Source organism: Ambystoma mexicanum, chromosome 4q (genome assembly GCF_040938575.1).
Source record: "Ambystoma mexicanum isolate Mex_15411 chromosome 4q, UKY_AmexF1_1, whole genome shotgun sequence".
Taxonomy (NCBI): domain Eukaryota; kingdom Metazoa; phylum Chordata; class Amphibia; order Caudata; family Ambystomatidae; genus Ambystoma; species Ambystoma mexicanum.
The window spans coordinates 512,363,857-512,385,030 of record NC_090928.1 but is presented as its reverse complement, the minus strand read 5'-3'; the positions used below and the strand labels follow the sequence as shown (position 1 = coordinate 512,385,030).

General features: G+C 48.4%; 1 protein-coding gene across 1 annotated transcript in view; it reads left to right on the top strand.

Annotated features, from left to right (window-relative positions):
* The window catches only part of XRN2 (5'-3' exoribonuclease 2), a 376,513-nt gene that overhangs the window by 211,863 nt on the left and 143,476 nt on the right, over positions 1 to 21,174 (top strand). Inside the window, exons 18-21 of the mRNA XM_069608066.1 lie at positions 3,297 to 3,404; positions 3,518 to 3,607; positions 3,902 to 3,974; positions 20,019 to 20,102. Coding sequence (XP_069464167.1) covers positions 3,297 to 3,404; positions 3,518 to 3,607; positions 3,902 to 3,974; positions 20,019 to 20,102 — 355 coding nt within the window. The remainder of the gene's footprint in view (positions 1 to 3,296; positions 3,405 to 3,517; positions 3,608 to 3,901; positions 3,975 to 20,018; positions 20,103 to 21,174) is intronic.

Sequence of the window (21,174 nt, the reverse complement as noted above, 5' to 3'; positions counted from 1 at the left end):
TCTCCTACTGAACCTCTTTATATTAAAGGCCACGCCACCCCCGACTCCTTGGTAGTCACTACCAACCAGAAACAGGCAAGAGTACCCCTTGCTATGGGGAAGGCACCCCTTGTATGCCTTGGGTAAACGTGTTACCTCAGCAGCTGCGTTCACCACACGCATAGCAAACACTACGTTGCTTGCCAGTTATGCAGATGCGCAATGGAACCTGGTACAAGGTTTCCAGGAGGTTCCTGAACCCGCTGGGTCCAGACTACTCACCATTGTGGCGGAGGGCAGGCCGGTAAATCAAAATATAATTAAACACTCTGGACACTGCAGAGATGGAAGGCAGGTCCCTGCCCAGGGCACACTATTCAAGCGGCACGCTTTGCTCCGCAACTTGGGTCTCAAGCCTGAAACACAGGCAGCTCTTATTAACAAACCCATAGACCCCAACCCCAGAGGAACTGCAGCCTCTGGTCAGAAATGACCAACGGATCCAGGTCTTCCATGTCACCACGGTCGGGGAGCGTCTAACATCTTTCCTTTGCGGCATGGGAGGGGATAACTTCAGACCAGTGGGTCATGAAGACGGTTGCCCACAGGTACTGTGTGGAATTTGCCCGCCCCTCCCCCCCCTCCCAACAGTTCAGACCGTCACGATCACTACACCTTGCTCCGGACCTGATTCAAGAGGTGGAAGTGCTTCTGGAAAAGGGCGCCATTGAAGCCGTCCCTATTCTTCAGGTAAACCAGGGTATTTATTCAGTGTACTTCCTTGTACCCAAAAAGGACCTCATCATGCGCCCTGGTCTAGACTTGCGCCCAGCAAACAAATTTATAAAACCTCAAGTTTAGTATGGTAACGCTACAGGAAGTTATCCCACTGAAACCGGGGGACCACATGGTAACACTGAACATGAAAGATGCATACTTTCATATTTCATTGTTGCCAATGCACCGGAAATATCCAAGCTTCATGATAGAGGACAGACACTACCAATTCAAGGTGCTCCCCTTCGGCATTGTCTCGGCACCAAGGGTGTTTACAAAGGTCCTGGCAGTACACCTGCGCAGACTATCTGTCCCGGTTTACCCTTACCTCGACGACTGGCTCATAACAGGGGACTCTTACGACATGCTTTTTGAACACCCAGAAGACTGTGGACCACCTGTTCCGTCTCGGAGTCTCCATCGAAGTCCAGGCTCTAGTCAAGTAAAACAATTTTGGGGGCTCTAATTCGGACGAAGGACGGCCTTGTCTTCCCCTCCGAGAGGGTTCAGAATATGCTTTTTCAGATCCCTCTGTGGCCAGTCGAGAGGTGACTGTACGCAAGGCCATGCGGGCTGCTAGGTATGGTGGCGTCATGCATATACTTGGTTCCCCAAGCGCGCCTGCGTCTCATGCAAGAGTGGCACAACAGCCAGTGGTGTCAGGCCAGCGCACAATGGAAAGATCTGGTAGTTGTCTCGCCAGCCCTCGTTCTCTGCAGGGGTCGAGGGAACCTAGATTGGGGGGGGGGGGGTCCTTCACCCCCGCAGTGGAAGCCACTCTCACGACACTCACCTCTCATGGGGTGGGGGGGGGGGCTCACTTGCTTCAGCAGACGGCGCATGGAGTGTGGTCCCCACAAGTAGCATCCAGCCATATAAACCTGTTAAAGCTATTGGCAGGCCTTTTAGACACAGCTGCAGGGCAGAACTGTTCTGATACCGACAGCACCATAGCCGTGTACTACCCAAACACACAAGGGGGGGGGGCGGGCACACACACACTCTTGTGTACATATCTATATTAATGTAGATTTTTGTGTGCATTTTTCTTTGATGTGCATTACTAACTGGGTTCAGTTTACTTGCCTACTGCTCACATCCTTTTATGATGAGCCTAACTATTCTGGCACTCTCCAAGATTCCGGAGTAGTACAGACTGATACTAGTTGTGGGGGAGGGGGATATAGAACCATTGGATAGATTACTGAAGTCTTACCTCCAAGTGGGACTTTAGGAAAACTCCCCTTACACAGGGTGATAGTAGTTGCCCAGTGGCCGCCATTGGCGGGGGGGGGGGGGGTGGGTGGTCAGGTGCTTATAGTGCTGGGAGTGAACACCCAGCAGCTACTAATTTCTGTATGAGCAGGGTTGCATAGCAACAGATTGGACTAGCTGTCTCACTGTGGCAAAGAATCAGTTTGGAGGCCCTTCGTGGCTGAGTTTAAGGTGACAGTATCTGGATATGTCAGAGGTTCATAATGCTAAGAATTCATGTGGCAGATGCCAAAGTAGCCTAGTTTCTCAATGGCAAATGTAGAAGTGTCAGCCTTAACAGTTAAGACTGGTGGAGTGCGAGTGACTGTGGGTCGAGGTTGAATGAGGGGGTCCGATGGCTCCAAGAGTAGACTTAAAGAGTGTCAAACTTGCATTTGGAAAGCTCAAACTGACAAAATGGAAAGCGTGGCAAATATCAGTGGTGAGATTCAAAGTGGCATACTTATATTGGGGGGAAACTCCAAGAGGCAAAATATGGCACAATATCGCGGGTGAGATTCAATGTGGCAAACTTATGTTGGTATTTCAAGGAGCAAAATTCAAGTGTTGGCCATTGTTTGTTTTTGTGGGCATATGCATTATGTATCATACTGTTAGTGTAGCATGCAACTTTGAATGTGCTGTGTGCTACTCTTTGATTCTTACTGGTAACTGTAATAATGTCGAGGGGATTTTATTAACTTGGCTCTGGACAGTCTAGATCTATCATTTCTACCACCAGTTATGCAGGCTTTACATTTTAGGGTAAAGAGCGACTTGGTCCTTGGAGCACAGTGTACATAAATAGTACATTGTCAGCTGTCATGTTGCTAGATTACTTATAAATATTGTGACAAGCTTATATTTTTCTGTATAACAATGAGCTGTATTTTGTCTTAAGTTTAATTGTACATACCTGCTAGCCTTGCATACAATGCTCTGCCTCTCCTACAGCTACCATTTCCTTTTGGGCAATCCCCTGTTCGATCATTAGGTTAAACAGCTACACAGCCCTCACCAGACTGTTTTCCAAAGTCTCAATGTTTTGCCAATCTGTTACTTTGTATGACTTTCCTCTCCCAGGGGCTTTGATAGAAATTGTCCTAACCAGTATTCAGCTGGAGCTTAAGGCTTTAAGCTCTCCAACGGGCCATATCTTTTCATTGTGATTTGGAAACGAAACTTCTGTGCATGAACCTTTGTTTAAGAACTTGAGGGAGGTTGGCATCTGATTTTTATTTTTTATTTTCATGTTTTAACATGATTAATTCCTGTCTTTATAACAGGGTTGTGCATCATGGAAGTGGTTCTTTCCATTCCACTATGCACCATTTGCTTCAGACTTCAGAGATATTACGGATATGTTTTCAGACTTTGAAAAAAACACTAAACCGGTAAGACCTTTTTCACATTTGTTCCTTCTGTGTTGGCCACAAAAGGACCACTGTGTCTCAGGATTAAATGTTCTTCCACAGGTGTATTCCTTTAACATTTTGTTATTTTACAGTTCAAACCTCTTGAACAACTGATGGGAGTATTTCCAGCAGCCAGTGGTAACTTTCTGCCTTCAACGTGGCGGCGACTGATGTCCGATCCGGTAAAATAATCTCCCATCTTTAACATTTTCAAGTATAAAGGCAACCCGTGGAGCTTGTATTTAAGAATTCTTTTTCAGTGTGAAGTGTTATTTGGCTTGTACTTTACCGGTGTTACAGGGTATACTAGCCCAATGGGGTCTCCCAGTATTTCCTTCCCCTTTAGTTCCACTTCTGTACAGTGAATTGTTCTGCTAAAATGTGTTCAGTCGATGTTCAAATGCGTTTTTTTAAGTCCTTTGTGGTAGATGTTAAGCTATAGGCATGTTATCTTGACTTAGGTTTTATTTTTGTAGGACTCCAGTATTATTGACTTTTATCCTGATGATTTTGCTCTGGATTTGAACGGCAAGAAATATGCTTGGCAAGGTAAGTTGGCTTCATCTGAAATTTTATTAGATCTTTGTACGTGTTTTTAGCAAGTTTTGCATACTTCACTCCTTCCTACTCTTCCTAGAAGTGTTTATAGGGTTAGAACTAATGATGAAAAGCAAAAGGAGTCCCCAAGATTGGATTTGAAGTGGTTGAAGGCAAAATTGGAATTCTTGCTGAAGTATTAAGTTGGCTGAAAACTTTGCTATGTGGTTGAGACTGAAAAAAGTTGATCTAGTTTTAATTCCATTTGGACTCTGGTGTGGAGGGTGTTTGGATTATTTTTCTAAAGTCCAATTAAGGGCTTCATAAAACATACATCTCAGGCAGTACAGGAGCTCCACTTAGTTTAAGGCTGTACCACCTGAGAAGGTGTTATCGACATAGCAGCCCGCCTCATCTTGGGAAGAGAAGGCTGTAGCTTGGTACACCGATTGTAGCATGCATATGGTCCAAAGACACAAACGCTATGTATTTAAAAAAAAATAGATGATTTATTTAATGACAAGTAGGCCCAGATAAATCTTGGGTAAATTAGTATAACATTATATAAGCACAATTATAAAAACCAACTCGATACTTAAGGGGTACAACCAAAGTATAACCTTCCTTATTAAGAATAGCAAACAGCTCAAGGTGAGTCAAACCTAGAACACATTTAGAATGCAACCAGCTATTCTTGTGTAGTAAAACCAGGTTACCTATACTTCTCCAGCATGGGGGCTGGCATGGATTCACACGCTCATGAATACTCCGTCAGGCTGGGAATCCTCTGTAAAATAAAGGTTTTGTTTCTAAACTGTCTTTCTCCTATAAATCAATTGCTGAGTTCTGGGTCATACTGCCCCAACCAGTGACTGCCCTCTACATAAGCCCGTCCTCTGGCAGCCATCTTCAGATTTTTACCACACGGTCAAGTGTTGGTAGACCTTGTGCTTTGCTCTTCAAGCTTTCTTTCTGCATTTTTCGCTTTGAGTTCTACTCGTGTGTCCCGTCTCCTTACCTCCATACTACATGGGCATCCCTTCCAAGGGACGGGAGACAGAACCTTATTCACCAGAAAAACTCTTCCCCATTAAATTTAGAGGCGCAGGGGTGTGGCCCAGTGAGCATGCGCTGCCCTGACTCCGCCCTGCAGTGCCACACCCTAGTCCCATTTTCCACACTGACGGAAACAGACTAAAATCACCAGGGCTCGTGGGTTTGGCTTTGGCCATGTACTTCCACGCGCGGATACTTTTGTCTTTTTTTATCATTCAGGTACTTGGTCCTCAGGTGCCACACTCCTCCCAGTGCATGTCATCTTCCACAGGGTTCAGCAGGTGTGCATCCTGCAGCGGGCTCTTCCCAACTTCAGACCCCCACACCCTCTACCTACATTGCATTGGCCCAGACCACGGTTGGCAAGCTTGTACAGCGTGTGGCTGGAATGGGACGAAATGTCCATGAAAAAAAATTACCTACCTCACCAAAAGACCTAAACCACACACCACGAAAAGTTCTAACTACCAAAAGTTCGAACTTTTCATGGTATGTGTTGGGGTCAGGAGAATTTAAGGGGTGGTGGGGGGGGCCCCCCCCGCAACATCCCGCTCACTATACTACACAGCTGTGGTCGGATCATGCAGATCCATGTGGCTCGCTGTCATCGAAAGCGCTGAATAGCCTAGCCAGGTGGAGGGAGCTCTTGAAGTCTCCTCCAGAACTTTGTGAAACACCGAACTAGTCCCAAGGAAGGGCCTCTAATTTCCATTGCACCCCGCAAAGGAGACTCCTCAAGGACTCTACCGCATGGGAGGGACCATTCAGGTCCCTGTACCATCACGTGCCCTGAGGCTGCTTCAGCTACCGGCCCTCAGGCCGAGGGATCCTTGGATCCTCCAGATGGCAGTGTTGAGGGAACAGAAGTTTCTTGTACCAGATCATCCGAGGGGCTCCGCCCTTATACCGACAATATGGCTGAGGGGCTATGCCCTAGTACTGGCAATACATCAGAACGACCGCTTAAACACAGCTCCAAAGACTCTCCCCACAGTCCGTTTCTCTGGTCAAGGTGGGACTGGCCTCAACCAGGTATGTGGCCGAAAGCTTATCCTTATGCGCAGGGCATCTTCCTGCTGCATCCTTACAGGCAGGGTATGCAGCAGCTCCAGCGGCCTCCGGCTACCCCTGTCAGTACCCCCAGCCCTCAGACCAGTGAAGAGGGGGTTCCTTGAGAGTTTCCTCAGGCTCATGAAGGTGCCTTAGATGGGATTATCCTCAAGGACGCCATTGGGGGTGGGGGGGTCCTCCTGACTATGCTAGTGGCACCACAAGTGCCTCCGCCTCCAGTGTTAGGAAGAATTGTCATAAATGTGCTAATTCCCTTCACCTTAGACCCCCAGCAACTTTGCTGGATTTTTACCTGGAGTGTGAGCCTTTTTTTCCCCCACTCACGTATTTTGATGTGTCACAGCACCCTCAGTGCAGTATTTGTATTTATTTGTAAAGCACGGCCGAGCCCTGAGGCAAGTGGACACTGACGAACGTGCATGTTAGAATAGTAAAGGTATACAGTTAAAGAAGCCAATTGAGATACTAACAGTAAATACAGAATATAGTACAAAGTTACCGGTTACATAGTCATCCAAGCAATAAAGATACAAGTTAACAAATATGGTACAGAGGTGCAATCAGAATGTTATATAATTTGGATACAGGTATACATCACATGGGACGCTAAGAGTAACAGCCTGAAGCACTTTGCAAATTTTATTTAGTAGGTAGGTTGTGGTCCTGCTCAGAGAACCAAACTTTAACCTTGCTACGTAATAGCGAGAAGGACGATTCCTCTTTTAGAGATGGGAAGAGCATTACATTTTGTTTTGCAGCTAGGACTGGGAAGATTGTACCAGCACGTTGTTTAAATCTTGGGATATCGATGCAATTGTGCTATTCTAGTCGACGCTTTGAAGTGTCGCTGAGGTATGTAGGAGCCTGGTTGTTGAGACACTTGTGGCTAAAAGTGATTTGAGGACTATTCTTTGCTTGATGTTGAGCTAATATATGTTCTGTCTGATAGCAGTGATGTGCTGCTTTCTGGGACTGTTACATGCCGATCTAATTGCATTTTATTAATGTTTTGTTGAAGTACCCAGGTAGAGGGCATTGCAATAGTCAATCTTCGCTAGTACTAGGGCACTTGCGGCTGAAATGCAGTTCGTAGGAGTCGGGTAGGGATGGAAGGCTATAAATGAGCTTACATGCATAAGCTGTATATGATGCTAGGGCATTTGTTTTTGTCGTATGAGAGTGCAGAGTCAATGTAGATTCCTAGTGTTCTAGTGACCCAGGGAAGCCTTTTAGGCCGTTTCAAGGTTTAGCTGCCTTCTCTGGGATAAACTGTTTCCTAGAGAATGTAAGATTAAATTGGCTTTACTAGTCTCTTTTTAAATTCCTAGACCCAGCACACACTATCTTCCTATAGAGTGCTGGGGGGGGGGGGTAATCTAGTATCCCCTGTGTCTAGAAACTCATGTAGCAGTAAAATGATACCCTTTCCTATTGAAATGGCTGGTGGCAGTGGTTTTACAACTACCATGATTTTTCCTAACCGTGAACACCGGTAGCTAAAAATAGCTGAAGCCATGTTTTCCAAGATGGCGCCTTAAGCCCCTTTGTTTAAACAGGTTCCATATTCTTTTTTCGCCATTTCTTTTTGGAAAGGTCCTTCTAGAGTTTCTCTGCACGCCAAACCAGGTTTGGTCCCTTTGTTCCTTTGCCATTTGCTGGCTTCAGGACTGAAGACAGCCTCTGGCGCCTGAGTGTTCGTGGTGGGTAGGAAGTGAGGGAGGTGCGTGAAACTCCCTCTGCTTAGTCTCCTAGAAGAACCAAATGCACTCTGTAGTGATTGGTGGACTGTCTGGCAAGGACAGCCACCCTGCTGGGTGACTGACAGCTAGGCTGGAATGAATGGGAGAGAACTGAATAAAGTCAGGGCTTTTGGCTTGGAAGGCAGTCGACCACTAAACGAAGAAATTCAAGGACTTGAAGAGGACGCCTGCTGCATCTCCTGGACCGTTGGTTTGCCCAGTGAAGCCCTGCTTCTGTGCTGATACTCCAAATTTGTAGCAACAGAGAAGCACCTGCAAGGATGACTCGTCCCCTTGAGTTGGTGGGACCAATTGACTCTAAAGTAAGCCACCTGAACATCTTTCTCAGAGCTGGTGGAATTTCCAGAGTTGCTGCTGGAAACTGTATAGCCAGGGAGAGGAACACCAGATTGTGTGCGTTGATTTTTAAGCTGGCCTAGATCCCCTGGACTACCAGGACTGACCGAGCCGGAGCCCCCCTGAACAGTGCGGGACACGAAGCAAGGAAAGGCCATCTCGACAGCCAGGAACTGCTCTGTTGCTATTAGTGGTAGATGCGAGGAGCTGAAACGCTGAACAGCCTCTGATTTGAATATTGCGATCGGTGACTGTCCCATTGTAGTGCAGGAGTCCACAGGAAGCCTCCCTCTTGTCCCCACGACTGAGGCCCAGGAACAGTGAGATCTGCAGAGCTGCACAGGACCAGAAGTCATCTGCTGCACTTTTATATTCAAAGGTACTGTAAAAAGTCTGAACTCTTGCTGTAGAGTTGCATCTTCTACCCCTCACGGCTACTGGCTTGTGGCCCTACATTTGATTCTTCCTTTGTTCAAAGACTTCTGAAACATTGTGTAAATACTTTTCTACTTGCCTACCAGAGATGCTTCATCCTATACAAGTTTTGACCATTGATTTTGGCCTAGCCTGTTCTACTGAATGATACTGCTTTGGGGATCCAAAAGTATTTGCTTGATTTAGAATATTTGTGGTCTCTTGTTCTAAAAACCTTTTACCAACTTGTAACATTATTCTAAATGCAAACAGTAAGATATTAATCTCCCCAGCACCCTAGCTATTGAAGTCACCTGAGGGTGTAGGTTGTGTCTGGGCCATCCCAAAAGGGTATTGACTGATTTAGAAATTGGTATTGGTGTATATGTTACTATTGTATTGCTCCCTTCTGAAGGCTTATTTTGACTGATGAATTAATAATTGTTTGCTCAAGATACCTTGAGTAAGTGCATTTGACTACTTGTCACTGTAAATCTGTTACTCCCCTACAGCTCACCCTACCCCTCTTGAGATGAGCCTGGCTGCTCAACACGCTACCAAAACTGTGGTACAAGCGTATACCAAAGTTTGGGTTTCCTATACTTGTAGTCAGAGTTGTTTGTTCCCAGAGGGTACTGCATACAAACTGCCTAACGAAGGCCACCAAATGGAGAGGGCCAAAAGCCAGGAACCCTCTTAGCTAGGCTGCTAGTTGCAGACCGAAAACCCCCCTCAAGTAGAATGCATCTGCGATGCCCAAGGGAACCTAGTTTATACTGAAGATGAGATGTTCTGCGACTTTTATCAGGATCTCTACAGTTCCAAATACCCAAACAGCCCAGAAGCCCTCGGGCAGTACTCAGACCTATGTTGGGTGGAGGGCAAGATGAGGGAGACCTTGAACAAGCACCCTAGAAGAGATACTGGTGGTAATTAAATAACTGCTGAGCACCAAAGCACCTGGCCCTTGATGCCCTAACGGGGGAATTTTATAAAGCATTTGCTACGACCCTGGCACCAATCCCATTATCAGTATACGAAGAGGCACTAGCAAAGGGCTGTTTCTGGGGGTCTGGCATGGATTCACATGCTCATGAATATTCCGTGTCAGGCTGGGAATCCTCTGTAAAGAAAATTTTTTTTTCACTTCTGAACTGTCTTCTAACAACAAATCACTGGTCTCTGGGGTCATATTGCCCCAGCCAATGACTGCCCTCTACCGAAGCCCCTCCTCTGGCAGCCATCTTCAGATTTTAACCGCACGTTCAAGTGTTGGGAGTCCTCATGCTATAGCTCTCGAGCTTTTACTGCGTTTGCAATTTTTCTGCTCTAATATTTTTGGTCAATCGAGCCTCAAGCTCCATCGATCCATCATCCGACTAATGGGGAGCCTTTTTTTCAGAACTTCCTACGCCCCTCAAGGGTGATTTTTAATCTAGTTCCCTTCTTGGACGATTCCAGAAGATTGTTATAGGCTTGCGCCACGTGGACATGGCTGAAGATGGAAGACTCCATGCCTCTGTTAATGATTTGCCCTGGATGCGGCCTACGGAACATTTTCCTGGACTATGGGCACTCCGTGTCTCTACTGCCTGCATACATGCCAGACGCACGTGGAGAAGGCCTGTGCATTTTGCAATATGGTGCCCCACACCATGAAGGACTGTTGCAAGCGGCTTAACAAGTGGCTCCAGTTAGGTGAGCCCCAGGCACCCAGCTGAAAGAAGAAATCTGAGTGAACGAAGACCTCTGAATGCGCTCTGGCGACAGGGGCCCACAGAAGTCGAAGCACTGCAAGTCCGTGGGCACTTGGAGCGCTGTTGGGGTGTGCTCCTCGGCAGCCAGGGTGGGCGCAAGATCTCCGGCACCTCCGGCCACGAGCCAACGGTCCGTCTTGTCGGAGAACCCGTGTAAACGTCTGGAGAAGTCTGTTTGCTCTGACGGAGAAGTCCAAAGGGGAGCTTGGCGCTGACCCCTGCCCCCTCGACCCCCCCCCCCCCCCCCCCACACAGTGAAGGCCCCAGGCACAACTGAGGTCATGAAGGCTCGGGTTCAGCCAGCGAAAACCTGAATGAAGGATTTGCGGCGTCCCTTGTGAAGGCCGTTGATGCGGGTTTACAGGAAACTGCCTCCAGGGCGAGTTTCCCTGCCGGCCAGGAGGGAATCATCCTATGCTAGTCGTTTCCCCTGATCGAGAATGGGGGGGGTGGGTCTGCAAGGCACAGACTTCTCCCCCAAGGAGGAGCTTGCTGTTCTGACTGTTTGGATGAAAAGTTCGTCGAGGCCAGGCCCTACGTGAGGGACCCTGACGAGACAAATGTCGAGAGTGGCGAAGACACAGACGAGGATCTGGGCGGGATCTGGAGGACACTACGCCACTACCGCCGTCCCCTCCGCTGGAAATCGTTCAAGCTTTGCACACCCTGTGCTCAGATTCGGACAAGATGCCGGCGACCCTGCAGCACCTGGGCCGTCAGGAGAACCACTGCACAAGGAGAGTTGGAGATCCTGCAGGAAGGCGAGGTGGCAACGGACCATGCAATCAGTGGCCACGGACATCACCGACACAGGGTTCCGCCAGATTGGTTGAAGGCCACTAATGTCCACCATGGTGTGCAGTTGAGGGCGTTGGACATGCCCTTTGACTAGATAACTGGTTTGGCAAGACTGTGGACTAGTCTCTTCAGGCCATCAAGGCGGATACCGAGAGGCTGCATGCATCAGCAGCGACGGCCATCCTTTTGGACCACCAAAGGCTTTGGTGGCTTTGCGTCATCCTACTGTCGACCATCCTGCTTTGTCCCAGGAGGCCTACAGGGGCCACAGCAAGCCTGGAGGAGGTCACCGTGAAGGTCCCCAAGGTGGCTCCTCCACAGCAAAGCAGGATGAACCGGCCAGGACGTCGGGCCCACCAGTGGGAGGCCGGCTGGCGAACTTCGTCGGTATGTGGAAGACTATCTCCACAGACCTTTGGGTGCTGGACACGCTGGCCCACTGACACTCTGGAATTCCAACGGAAGTGTCCTTGTAGGCCACCTGTGGCTAGGCAGGAAACATGTCCTCAGCTTCTGCTGGAGGTGCAGGCCATGCTGGGGATGGGTGTAATAGTACCTCCCAAAGAGGCTCCGGAGTGTACTCTCAGTACTTCGTCAAGACGATGGGTGGTTGGAGGCCCAGCCTGGACCTCTGCCGCTTGAACAAGTACATGAGATCCCAAAAGTTTTGTATGGTCACCCTTCAGCACGTGCTAGTACAGCTGGAAGAAGAGGATTTCCTGTTGGACTTGGAGGGTGCTTACTTTCACATACCCCATCCACAAGGGACACCGCAAGTTCCTGCGCTTTGTGGTTCAAGGGCAGCGCTATCAGTTCAAGCCCCTTCCCTACGGACTAAAGTTGGCACCAAGGGTTTTCACCAAGTGCCTCGTAGCGCAACTGTCTACGAGGGACCCATGTTTACCCCTACCTAGATGACGATCATCCGAAATCGCAGGAGATAGCTGTTGCTCACACACGGGGGTTGGGGGGGTTTGGGGGTCGGAGGGAACCGTCCAGCTGCTCACAGAGCTGGGGTTCTCGGTGAACTATGCAAAGTCTTGCTTGGTGCCATCGCAAGAAGCACTGTTTCTGGGGTCTCGACTCGAGTGTCGTGCCTGGCGTCACCGTCAGAGGAGAGGATAGCAGCCATCCTGGGCAAGGTGGCAACGGCTGTTGACCTTGAAGATCGCAAGGGTGAGGTCCATCAAATCCCTTCTTGACATGTTGTCATGCATATACCTCGTTCGACTGTGCAGATTGAGGATGCGGCCACTGCAAGAGTACCTAGACGCCCGTTGGATCCAGGTATCTGGAAGCTTTGAAGATGAAATCTCGACGATGTTCCGTCTAGCGATACGGTGGTGGGGTGTCTGCGCAAATCAGTCGGCTAGACTTCCAGACCCCACCTCATCAGACTGTCAGATGCCTTCCTGGAAGGATGGGGTGCGCACACCAGAGGTCTCCACGCAAGAAGCCTGTGGCTGCCGGAGGAGTAGTTGTTGTATATCAACACTTTGGAGCTACGGGCAGTATTTTGTGGCAAGTCTTTCCTTCCGTCCCTCAAGGGCAAGGTGGTACAGGTCTTCACGGACAACACCACGATGTTCTACATCTGGAAGCAGGAGGGCACCAGATCCCCAGCACTCTCCAGAGGCGCAGGACCTGTGGCACTGAGTCATGGCCCAGGGATATTCCTTGTCCCGTTTGATCTGACGGTAGTGAAGAACATCGCTGACTCCCTCAGCAGGAAGCTGCACTCATGCCACGAGTGGGAGCTTCGGCAGGTTCAGGTGGATCTTCTGTTCCGACGATGCATACATCGATCTGCTTGCGACGGCGTTGAACACCAAGTGCCGGAGGTTCGCCAGCAGGGAGCATGGGGATGCATTTTCCCCTGGGACAGCCTGTTTCTCTATGCATTACCTCTGTTCTTTCTGCAACTCACCAATCCACAGATGGTCCCGGTGCAGGATGATCCTCGTCGCACCGGCGTGGCCGAGACAAATACGGTACCCTGACCACCTGTACTTGACAGCGTCCCCGCAAGTCAAGCTTCCGGTTGTCACAGATCATCTCGCCAGAGATGGTGCGAACCTGCATCACGACCCAGGTCACTGAACTTGCAGTCCTGGCTCCTGCAGCGCTAGAGTTTGGAGGATACGAGATCCCGGCGGACTGCAAGGAGGTACTTGCCAATACCAGGGCTTTGTCTACACTGAAATGCTATGGACCTAAGTGGAAGAGGTTTGCCGTCGGGTGCCGTGCACAGAAGGTAAACCCTCTACGGATTACGGCCCCTCAGGTGCTGCTTTTCTTGCTGTCGCCGGCCAAATCAGGACTGACGCGCGCTTCCATCAAGATTCATCTGGCGGCTATCTCCCACTACACAAGATCTCCGGGGCGGTTGTCTCTGTGGTCGCACCGCCTGGTCGGGGAGTTCATGAAAGGACTTTTCTGCTCGTTCCCGCTGGTGAAGGCTCCGGCCTGGCGTGGGAGCTCAAATCTGATGCTGACGAGGCTCATGGGTCCTCAGTTCGAGCCTATGCATTCAGCGCCACATCATACAGCGTTTCTTGTGGCCATCAACTCTGCACGACGAGTGGGAGAGATCCAGGCCCTCTCCTGTAAACCTCATACCTAACTTTTCACGAGATCAGGGTAGTGCTACGGATGCACCCGTCCTTAATGCCAAGGTGCTGTCGGACTTTCATCTAAATGAGCCCTTGGTGTTACTGCTTTTCTTCCTGATGCCTTTGTAGCCGGCTGAGAGGACTTTGCACTTGCTGGATGTGGCTAGAGCGCTGAAGTTCTACGTGGACCACACTAAGTTTTCGGCAGATGTCACAACTGTTTGTGAACTTTGGCCCTGTGAACCAAGGGAAGGCCCTCTTCAAGGCTGCCATTTCCAGGTGGCTCTCCGACTGCATCGCCCATTGTCACCGGTTGGCAAACCGACCTTTGCTTGGCCATCCGAGCCCATTCGACCAGAGCGATCGCTGCAATTATGGCATTCCTGTCTGGTGTGCCCCTGCTGGACATCTGCAGGGCTGCTACATGGTCGACGCACACCTTCACGAGATTCTACTGCGTCGACAAAGATTCCAGGGAAGAGTCCAGAGTCAGAAAGCAGTGTTGCGCAACCTGTTCGCTTGAAGGTGAGCCTGATGAGGAGGTAAGAGATGCTTGATGTTGAGCCTCCTCATGTGGTTGTGCATGTGTACTGCTATGTATTTCTCCATGAGCATGTGAATCCATGACAGACCCCATGCTAGATAAGGAACCAGTAACTTACCTGTAACTGTTCTCCAGCATGGGTCTGGCATGGATTCACATGCAAACCTTCCCGCCTACCCCTATGCGGCTCTTCTCTTGGTCCTACTGCCACTTTATGTGCTACCAAATCTGAAGATGGCTGCTAGAGGGGCATAGGTAGAGGGCAGTCATTGGCTGGGGGCAGTATGACTCAGAGACTAGTGATTGGTTATTAGTAGACAGTTCAGAAGTGAAACTGATTTTTTCTTTACCGAGGATTCCCAGCCTGCCGGAATATTCAGGAGCATGTGAATCCGGCCAGACCCATGCTGGAGAACAGTTACAGGTAAGTATCGTGTTCCTTACCTTCCACATTGCAGGAGGCAAATGCTCTCCTCCATAAACTCTGGAAACCACCAGAGGAATGTGCCTTGTATAGGCCGATATCACTAATTAACGAAAATATCCTAGCTAAGATCCTCACCGCTCAACTTCTGCCCCGGATGCCGGGTCTGGTACTTGCCCCCAGAAGGTGCTATGTAACACAAGAAAAGATGCTTATGGTGTTATCTTAAACTCCATAATCAAAGAGTAAACCACACATCAAAATTACATGAACGGGTGGGACAAAAGGCTCATACTCTTTCCAGGTAAAAAATCAAGTCCTCCAAAATCCAGCAAAGTTGCTGGGAGTCTCTAATGTGAAGGGAATTAGCACATTTATGAGAATTCTCCCTAAGTCACCAGCCATTCAGTGAGGGATGGGGAACATAAATGTTACATGAGAAGCTAGACAAGGGGATACTAGAAACCCTTCCAGCACCCTTTTGTAAGTTAGTGTGTGCTGGTTCTAGAAAGTTATAATTGTTTATATAATTTTTATAATTGGATGTCAAGTCAATTTCACTTTACCTCTCTGGGAAACAGTAGTTTATCCCAGAGAAGGTATTTAAACCTTTGGGAAATCTGAAAGACTTCCCCATGCCACTGCATTGAAGGTGCTGTGTGACACAAAATGTAAAAGATGCCTAGGGAGTTTGTCAGACACCACAAAAAACACAAAGCTCAGAAATTTCCAGGTTAAAAAAATCAAGTCCTCAAAATCCAGCAAAGTTGCTGGGGGTCTCTAAGGTGGCCGGAATTGGCACATTTCTGAATTCTTTCAACACTCGTCCCCCCCCCCCCCCCACCCCCGACTAAGGGACAGGAGGATTTAATCCACCCCTGGATGAATCGCTTTGCTCTAGTCTGTCATACTTTCTGGAGACCATTAGCATTTTGGTGATTACACCTTGACCTGTGTTCAATGGTAAAATCAAACACCTGTAGGGTGATTGACCAACAATTTAGAATTTTCATTCATCTGCATTAACCTCAAGGGTTGGTGCTCTGAATCACAAAAGTAGATCAATTCAAGTATGGTCTAAACGGTTAAAGACTGCACAATGACAAACGTTTTATGGTTCCCACCCTGTCTCGGGTTCCTTCAGTTTCCTACTGGTGAAGCAGATTGGGTGTTCCCTGCCTTGCTCATCCAGCTGACTCAGAACTGCACATACCTATATTGGAAGCATCTGTCTGTACAATAAAGCACTGGCTGTAGTCAGGAGCTCTTAAAGCCCTTTGTCAAGCTCCAGTCTTAAGTCCTTCAAATGCCTTAGTGCATTCCTCATTCCACCTGACCTTCTTGGGGGAATTTGGGTGAGGAGATCACATTCACGGGAGAAGCTATGGATCATACTTCTCAATTAAGTTCCTATAGTAACCTCTCAGACCTAGAAAGGCTCACTTGGGTTTGAGTAGAAGGGGTGGCCCAGTCTTGTACAGCTTGTACTTTGCTAGGCAATTGCCTTATTTCACCTCCTTCTACCTCATGTCCAAGGTAGACCACTTTACTCAATTTGACATTTACTTGCCTTTACGGTCAGATTGGCCTGCTAAAGAGCCTGCAACACATCTTAAGTGGCCAATATGTTCCTTCCAAGTAGGGCTGAACACTGCAATGTCATCCAAGAATGCAATGCAGAAGGCCTCATCTCATTCAGAACATGATTAACCGTCATCTGGAATGTAGCAGGTGCTTTCTTTAGTCCAAAAGGCATGAAACTGGTAGGCCTCATGGGGTTGAAAATGCAGTTTTCTCCTTGGCATTGTCTGTTGGAGCCATTTGCCAATAGTCTGATATCTCAAATGTACTGAGGTACTTGGCTGAACCAAGTTTGTCCACCTGCTCATCTATCTACTGTGGGATCCAGTCACCGTTCATGCTGGATTGCTCAAGCTAGGATCCTGCTGGGACAATCACCTTCTCCATACTTTGCTGTCATATGGGGTATCCCAGGAAACTCTTCTCTGGCCATCAGGGTATACATTTCTATCCCCCCACTCCCCGACTAGGGCCTGCACCTCTGTAGAGTCCTGCTGGGTCTTTGATTTCTTGTACTAGTACCAATATGGACCTACGGATGCACTTCAGCCCCCCTCCCCCCTTGGACGTTCCAGACCCTGTTTGGAAGAACTCTTCACGAGAGGTTGTCTTCCAGTGCTCCAGCTCTACACCTCCAGCTGAGCTGTTTAGTTGGGTTGCTAGGGCTTTTGAATTGTACCAAGACTGGGGAGTGATCAGACAGTTTGAGGGATGATCTGGGCCCTGTGAGTTATGTGAGCCAGCTCTGGGGACATATGGACGTTGTCCATTCTGGAGGAGCTACTGTGGACCCCAAAGTAGGTGTATTCCTGACTAGTGGGGTGGAGGAATCGCCAGGTGTCGACAAGGGCATAGTCTGCAGATATAGACTTCCATTTCTGGACACCTTGTGTGAGGGTGGCCTGGGCGAATGAGGATCTGTCCAGATCTAGTGAGGGCGATCAGTCCCCATCCCATAGCACCTTGTAATCCAGGAAGGTATGTAGATGGTCTGGGCATGTTTGGAAGTAGTCCAGGCAGTCGTGATTGGGACTGTATATATTGATAGAGAACAGACCACACTGCACTTTCCCCGGCCACCAGGGTAAATCTGCCTTCTGTGTCCGCTATCGGGTCGTGGAGTTTAAACTCCAGGGATCGGTTTATGTATATTGCCCCACCCCCTCCTGAGTGTGGTGTAGTGACCATATCTGTGAATGCCCCATATGCCGCGGTTGGGGCTTATGTTCTTTTCCCCAAGTGGGTTTCCTGGAGACGCAATGTTCGCGTTATGGTTTCTGGCGTAGTTATGATCAAGCATGCTTTTTTCAATTAGTGAACCCATATATTCCATGTGAGTGTGCTGTCACTGCCTGTAGGACTCATCACACCTTGTTTGTGATGTCTGGGCAGAGGGTCATATCATGGGGGCAGCGACTCTGAGCCTTTGACGCCCAAATGCGTATGCAATACCTGGCAATTCTCGAATGTGTGGTACTTGCGTACCTAAGTCACCACTCCCATTCCCAGTAATGTAACATGGCTTAAACAATAACCCACTTGCCCGCACCCACAGCAGAAACTCCAACCTACTGCTCTAATTCTGCTGAACCCCCAAACAACTCCTATGCCACTGGGCATGGGTGTGACGGCTGCTGCACTCCTTGTGTCTGGAGGCGCGTTAACATGTTTATTTTTTCTATTGCCAATGATGGGATTCGCAAGAAGTTGGGCAACGTGTGAGCTCCTGCGGCAGCTATATGTTGCTAGTATATTACATAGATCATAGCTCTGTGGCAACTGGGCATGGTTCAGGGGATCTTTGAGAAGCCCTTGGATCGTGAATATCCGTTGCAAACCATTCTGCTGCTTTAGGTGAAGAGACCCTGCCATAGAGTACTACCCTGAGTTCGGCAGGGAACATCATGGAGTACCCTATGTCTTTTTTTTTTTTTTTTTGGTCTGGATATTTATTTGCATTGAGGAAGGTTTCATTAATCCTGCACTTGTTGGTCGCTGAGCCACACTGCAGGTTTTTTTTTCTTCCTCTCCACACATAGTAAAATGTCATGGTCTAAGATTCATGCAATGATGGTCCTCTTGGGATGGGGAGGGACGGGGGACAGTGCCCGTTCCACCATAAACTGACTAGTCTGGTGGGTTGTCCAGGACCTCCCTGAGCAATGTTTCCACTAATAGCTCAATTTCTAGTGTTACTTTCTGCCCCACCTGTAATACAGATGATCCTTCTAGATCTTTTAAGATCAATGTTTTTTGCCTCAACCACCCACCTTAACTGTTTGTTGCAGGGTGGCGACCTCACGCTGGAGCTTTGCAATTTTATACTGTCCTCCATCTGCTCTTCTACCTCCATCCTGCCACACAATTTATCTATTTGGATCGCGGAGACGTCCACTTTGCAGGTTAGGGTGTCTATTTTAGCTCTGAGGTTCAGTACTGCTTTTCAGTGCTAATAGTGGTTGCTTTAGAGCTGAGCTATCAAGGTGGGCTGGGTCTGGTGTTTCCTCCTGCAAGGGTGGTTCTGTCTGCTCTGGCAAATAGTTTTGTCAGGTTGCCCATTCTGTGGGAGTCTCTGCTGGTAGCCGTCTGTGTTGCAGGAGCTCTTGGCTCACCGGTGTCGACCAGCCCACGGCACGTTCTCTCACCCCAATGTAGTGATGTCTTGGCTATAAGGCCTGCTGCAATTGCCAGTTTACTTTATAGTGGATCCTCAGGCGTGGCTGTTGGTGACTCCAGCCTTCAAGGGGGAGCCTGCATACGGGACGCTGGTCACACTGTTCCCGGACTCTGGGGTCCCTTATGGGACTCTGGTGGTGCTAGCTATTGTTTCCGAGTTCAGTGCCAAGGGCTTGCGCACCTTGTCTATGGGGGACGTGAAGGGCCAGGTCCAGTGGCCCCATAGCCCTGATGTGCTCAAGCAGCTGGAGCACAACCCCCTTGTGGCACCATGCCCCCTGTGCCTTATGAGGCTACGGCAAGGGGCAGTTAAGTTATCTCCTCAGTGCCCGGAGGGTGTTGTGCCCACTTGTTTCCGCATTGGTCTGTTTTGTGGCCACTGTATTGTTGTTCACATGCCTCTTGGTCTAAGCTGGTGCTTGTTTCACTCTGCAGGGGGCCTGCATTCCGGGCAATGGCTACCCTGGTCCAGAGTATCAGGCTATTTCCCCTCTTGATCGTCAGGCTGGTGGGCATTTAGGTGGTTGTTGAGCCTTAAATGTGTATGTCCCTGCCAAGCACCAGCGCCCTACAGACCAACTGTTGATATTGGGAGTCTGGGACAGGATAGGGGGTGCCCAAGTGGCTTGGGTGGGGGGACTGATGGTAGTTATGTCTGATACTCCCCCCTCCCAAGGCCTCTGCCGCACCTACTCACGTGGGAGGAACCATCCAGTCGAAAGAACCTTACCATTGGTAAGTAACTTGTTCATCCCGCAGGTACACACAATGAGCTGATCAAGGTGTCCTGCTTTTGGGAAACCTATTACAGCATGCATTTAGGGCACCCAGACTCTGGATTCTTGGACTACGAGATATAATCCCTCTGTGTGGGAAAAAATTATTCTACAATTGAGTAGAATCAGTTTGGCGCTTTCACACTTGCATGTTTGATTTTTTTTTGTGTGCAATAAAAAGGGGGTTGGATCTTTGCAAGCATAGCACATGCTGAAGTTTTGCCCTAATTTATTTTATTTTTTTAATCGAGGTGTTGCCCTGTTGCCATTTGTTGATGAACGTCGCCTGAGAGCTGCCCTAGCTGAAGTTTACCCTGACCTCACTGAGGAAGAAAGTAAGCAATATGATAAAGTTGGCTTTGTTCTCTCTCTCCTTCCCTAATTCGTGGACAATTTCATTTACATCTAACATGCAAAAGAAATGTGTGCTTTCTTTGATTTGTTGAACGTTAATTCTAAAAACAGATGACTGCAACTGCTTTGATCCCCTTTTTTAACTGCTTATTACGAGTATGTAAACTAACTTGCTTCCCACATACATCCTTGGACTGTTTAGTCCCGTTTTGCTTGGTAGAGCACATGGTTGATCTTTAATTGCATAGTCATCCCGTACCAAGGGACCTCTGTCTAAAGTAATCCAAGAAAGCACACAGCAAGCAAGTAACGCAAATTATTTACAGCACCTTTCCTTCCATTTCTATGGAACCCCCCAAACGGTTTATTTTGTAATTAAACCTGTGCATTTTGCAGTGTAGTGAAGCCTTAAGCTTCAGTAAATTGGCTTTTGCTCATACCAAACACACAGGATAATCAGATGTTAAGCACAGGACTGCAAATGCAAAGGTACAAAAAAACCTGCTAACGCAACTTAAAACCTCAACTTTCCAGATAGCATATACTTCCAAAAGAAACCCTCTCAACCATATCTCTGCACAGCAATACGCATGTGTTAGGCAAGAATTGGTGAAGTCACAGACTACGCAGCCCTTATCTACTTGGTATTGGGTAAGCCACCTTTTGGTATTGGTTTGTACTACAGAATTTGGTAGTGTGACTGAGCAGCCAGGCCTATTTTAAGAGGGGTAAATGTGAGCTTAGAGCTGTACAGATCAAATCGGTCCATACAATTAACACTTGCACTCCAGGAGTCAGTTATAAATATCTTTCTCCAGCCTGGGGGCTGGAATGGATTCACATGTGCATGAGTAGTCCCAGTCAGGAATCCTCGGTAAAAGAGAAGTTTCACACTTGTTAAACTTTCTCCTATAAACAATCGCTGAGCTCTGGGTCATACTGCCCCTGTCCAATGACTGCCCTCTCCCTAAGCCTCTCCTCTGGCAGCCATCTTCAGATTTTTACTGCACGTTCAAGTGTTGGGAGTCGTTGTTTTTTTGCTCTTTGAGCTTT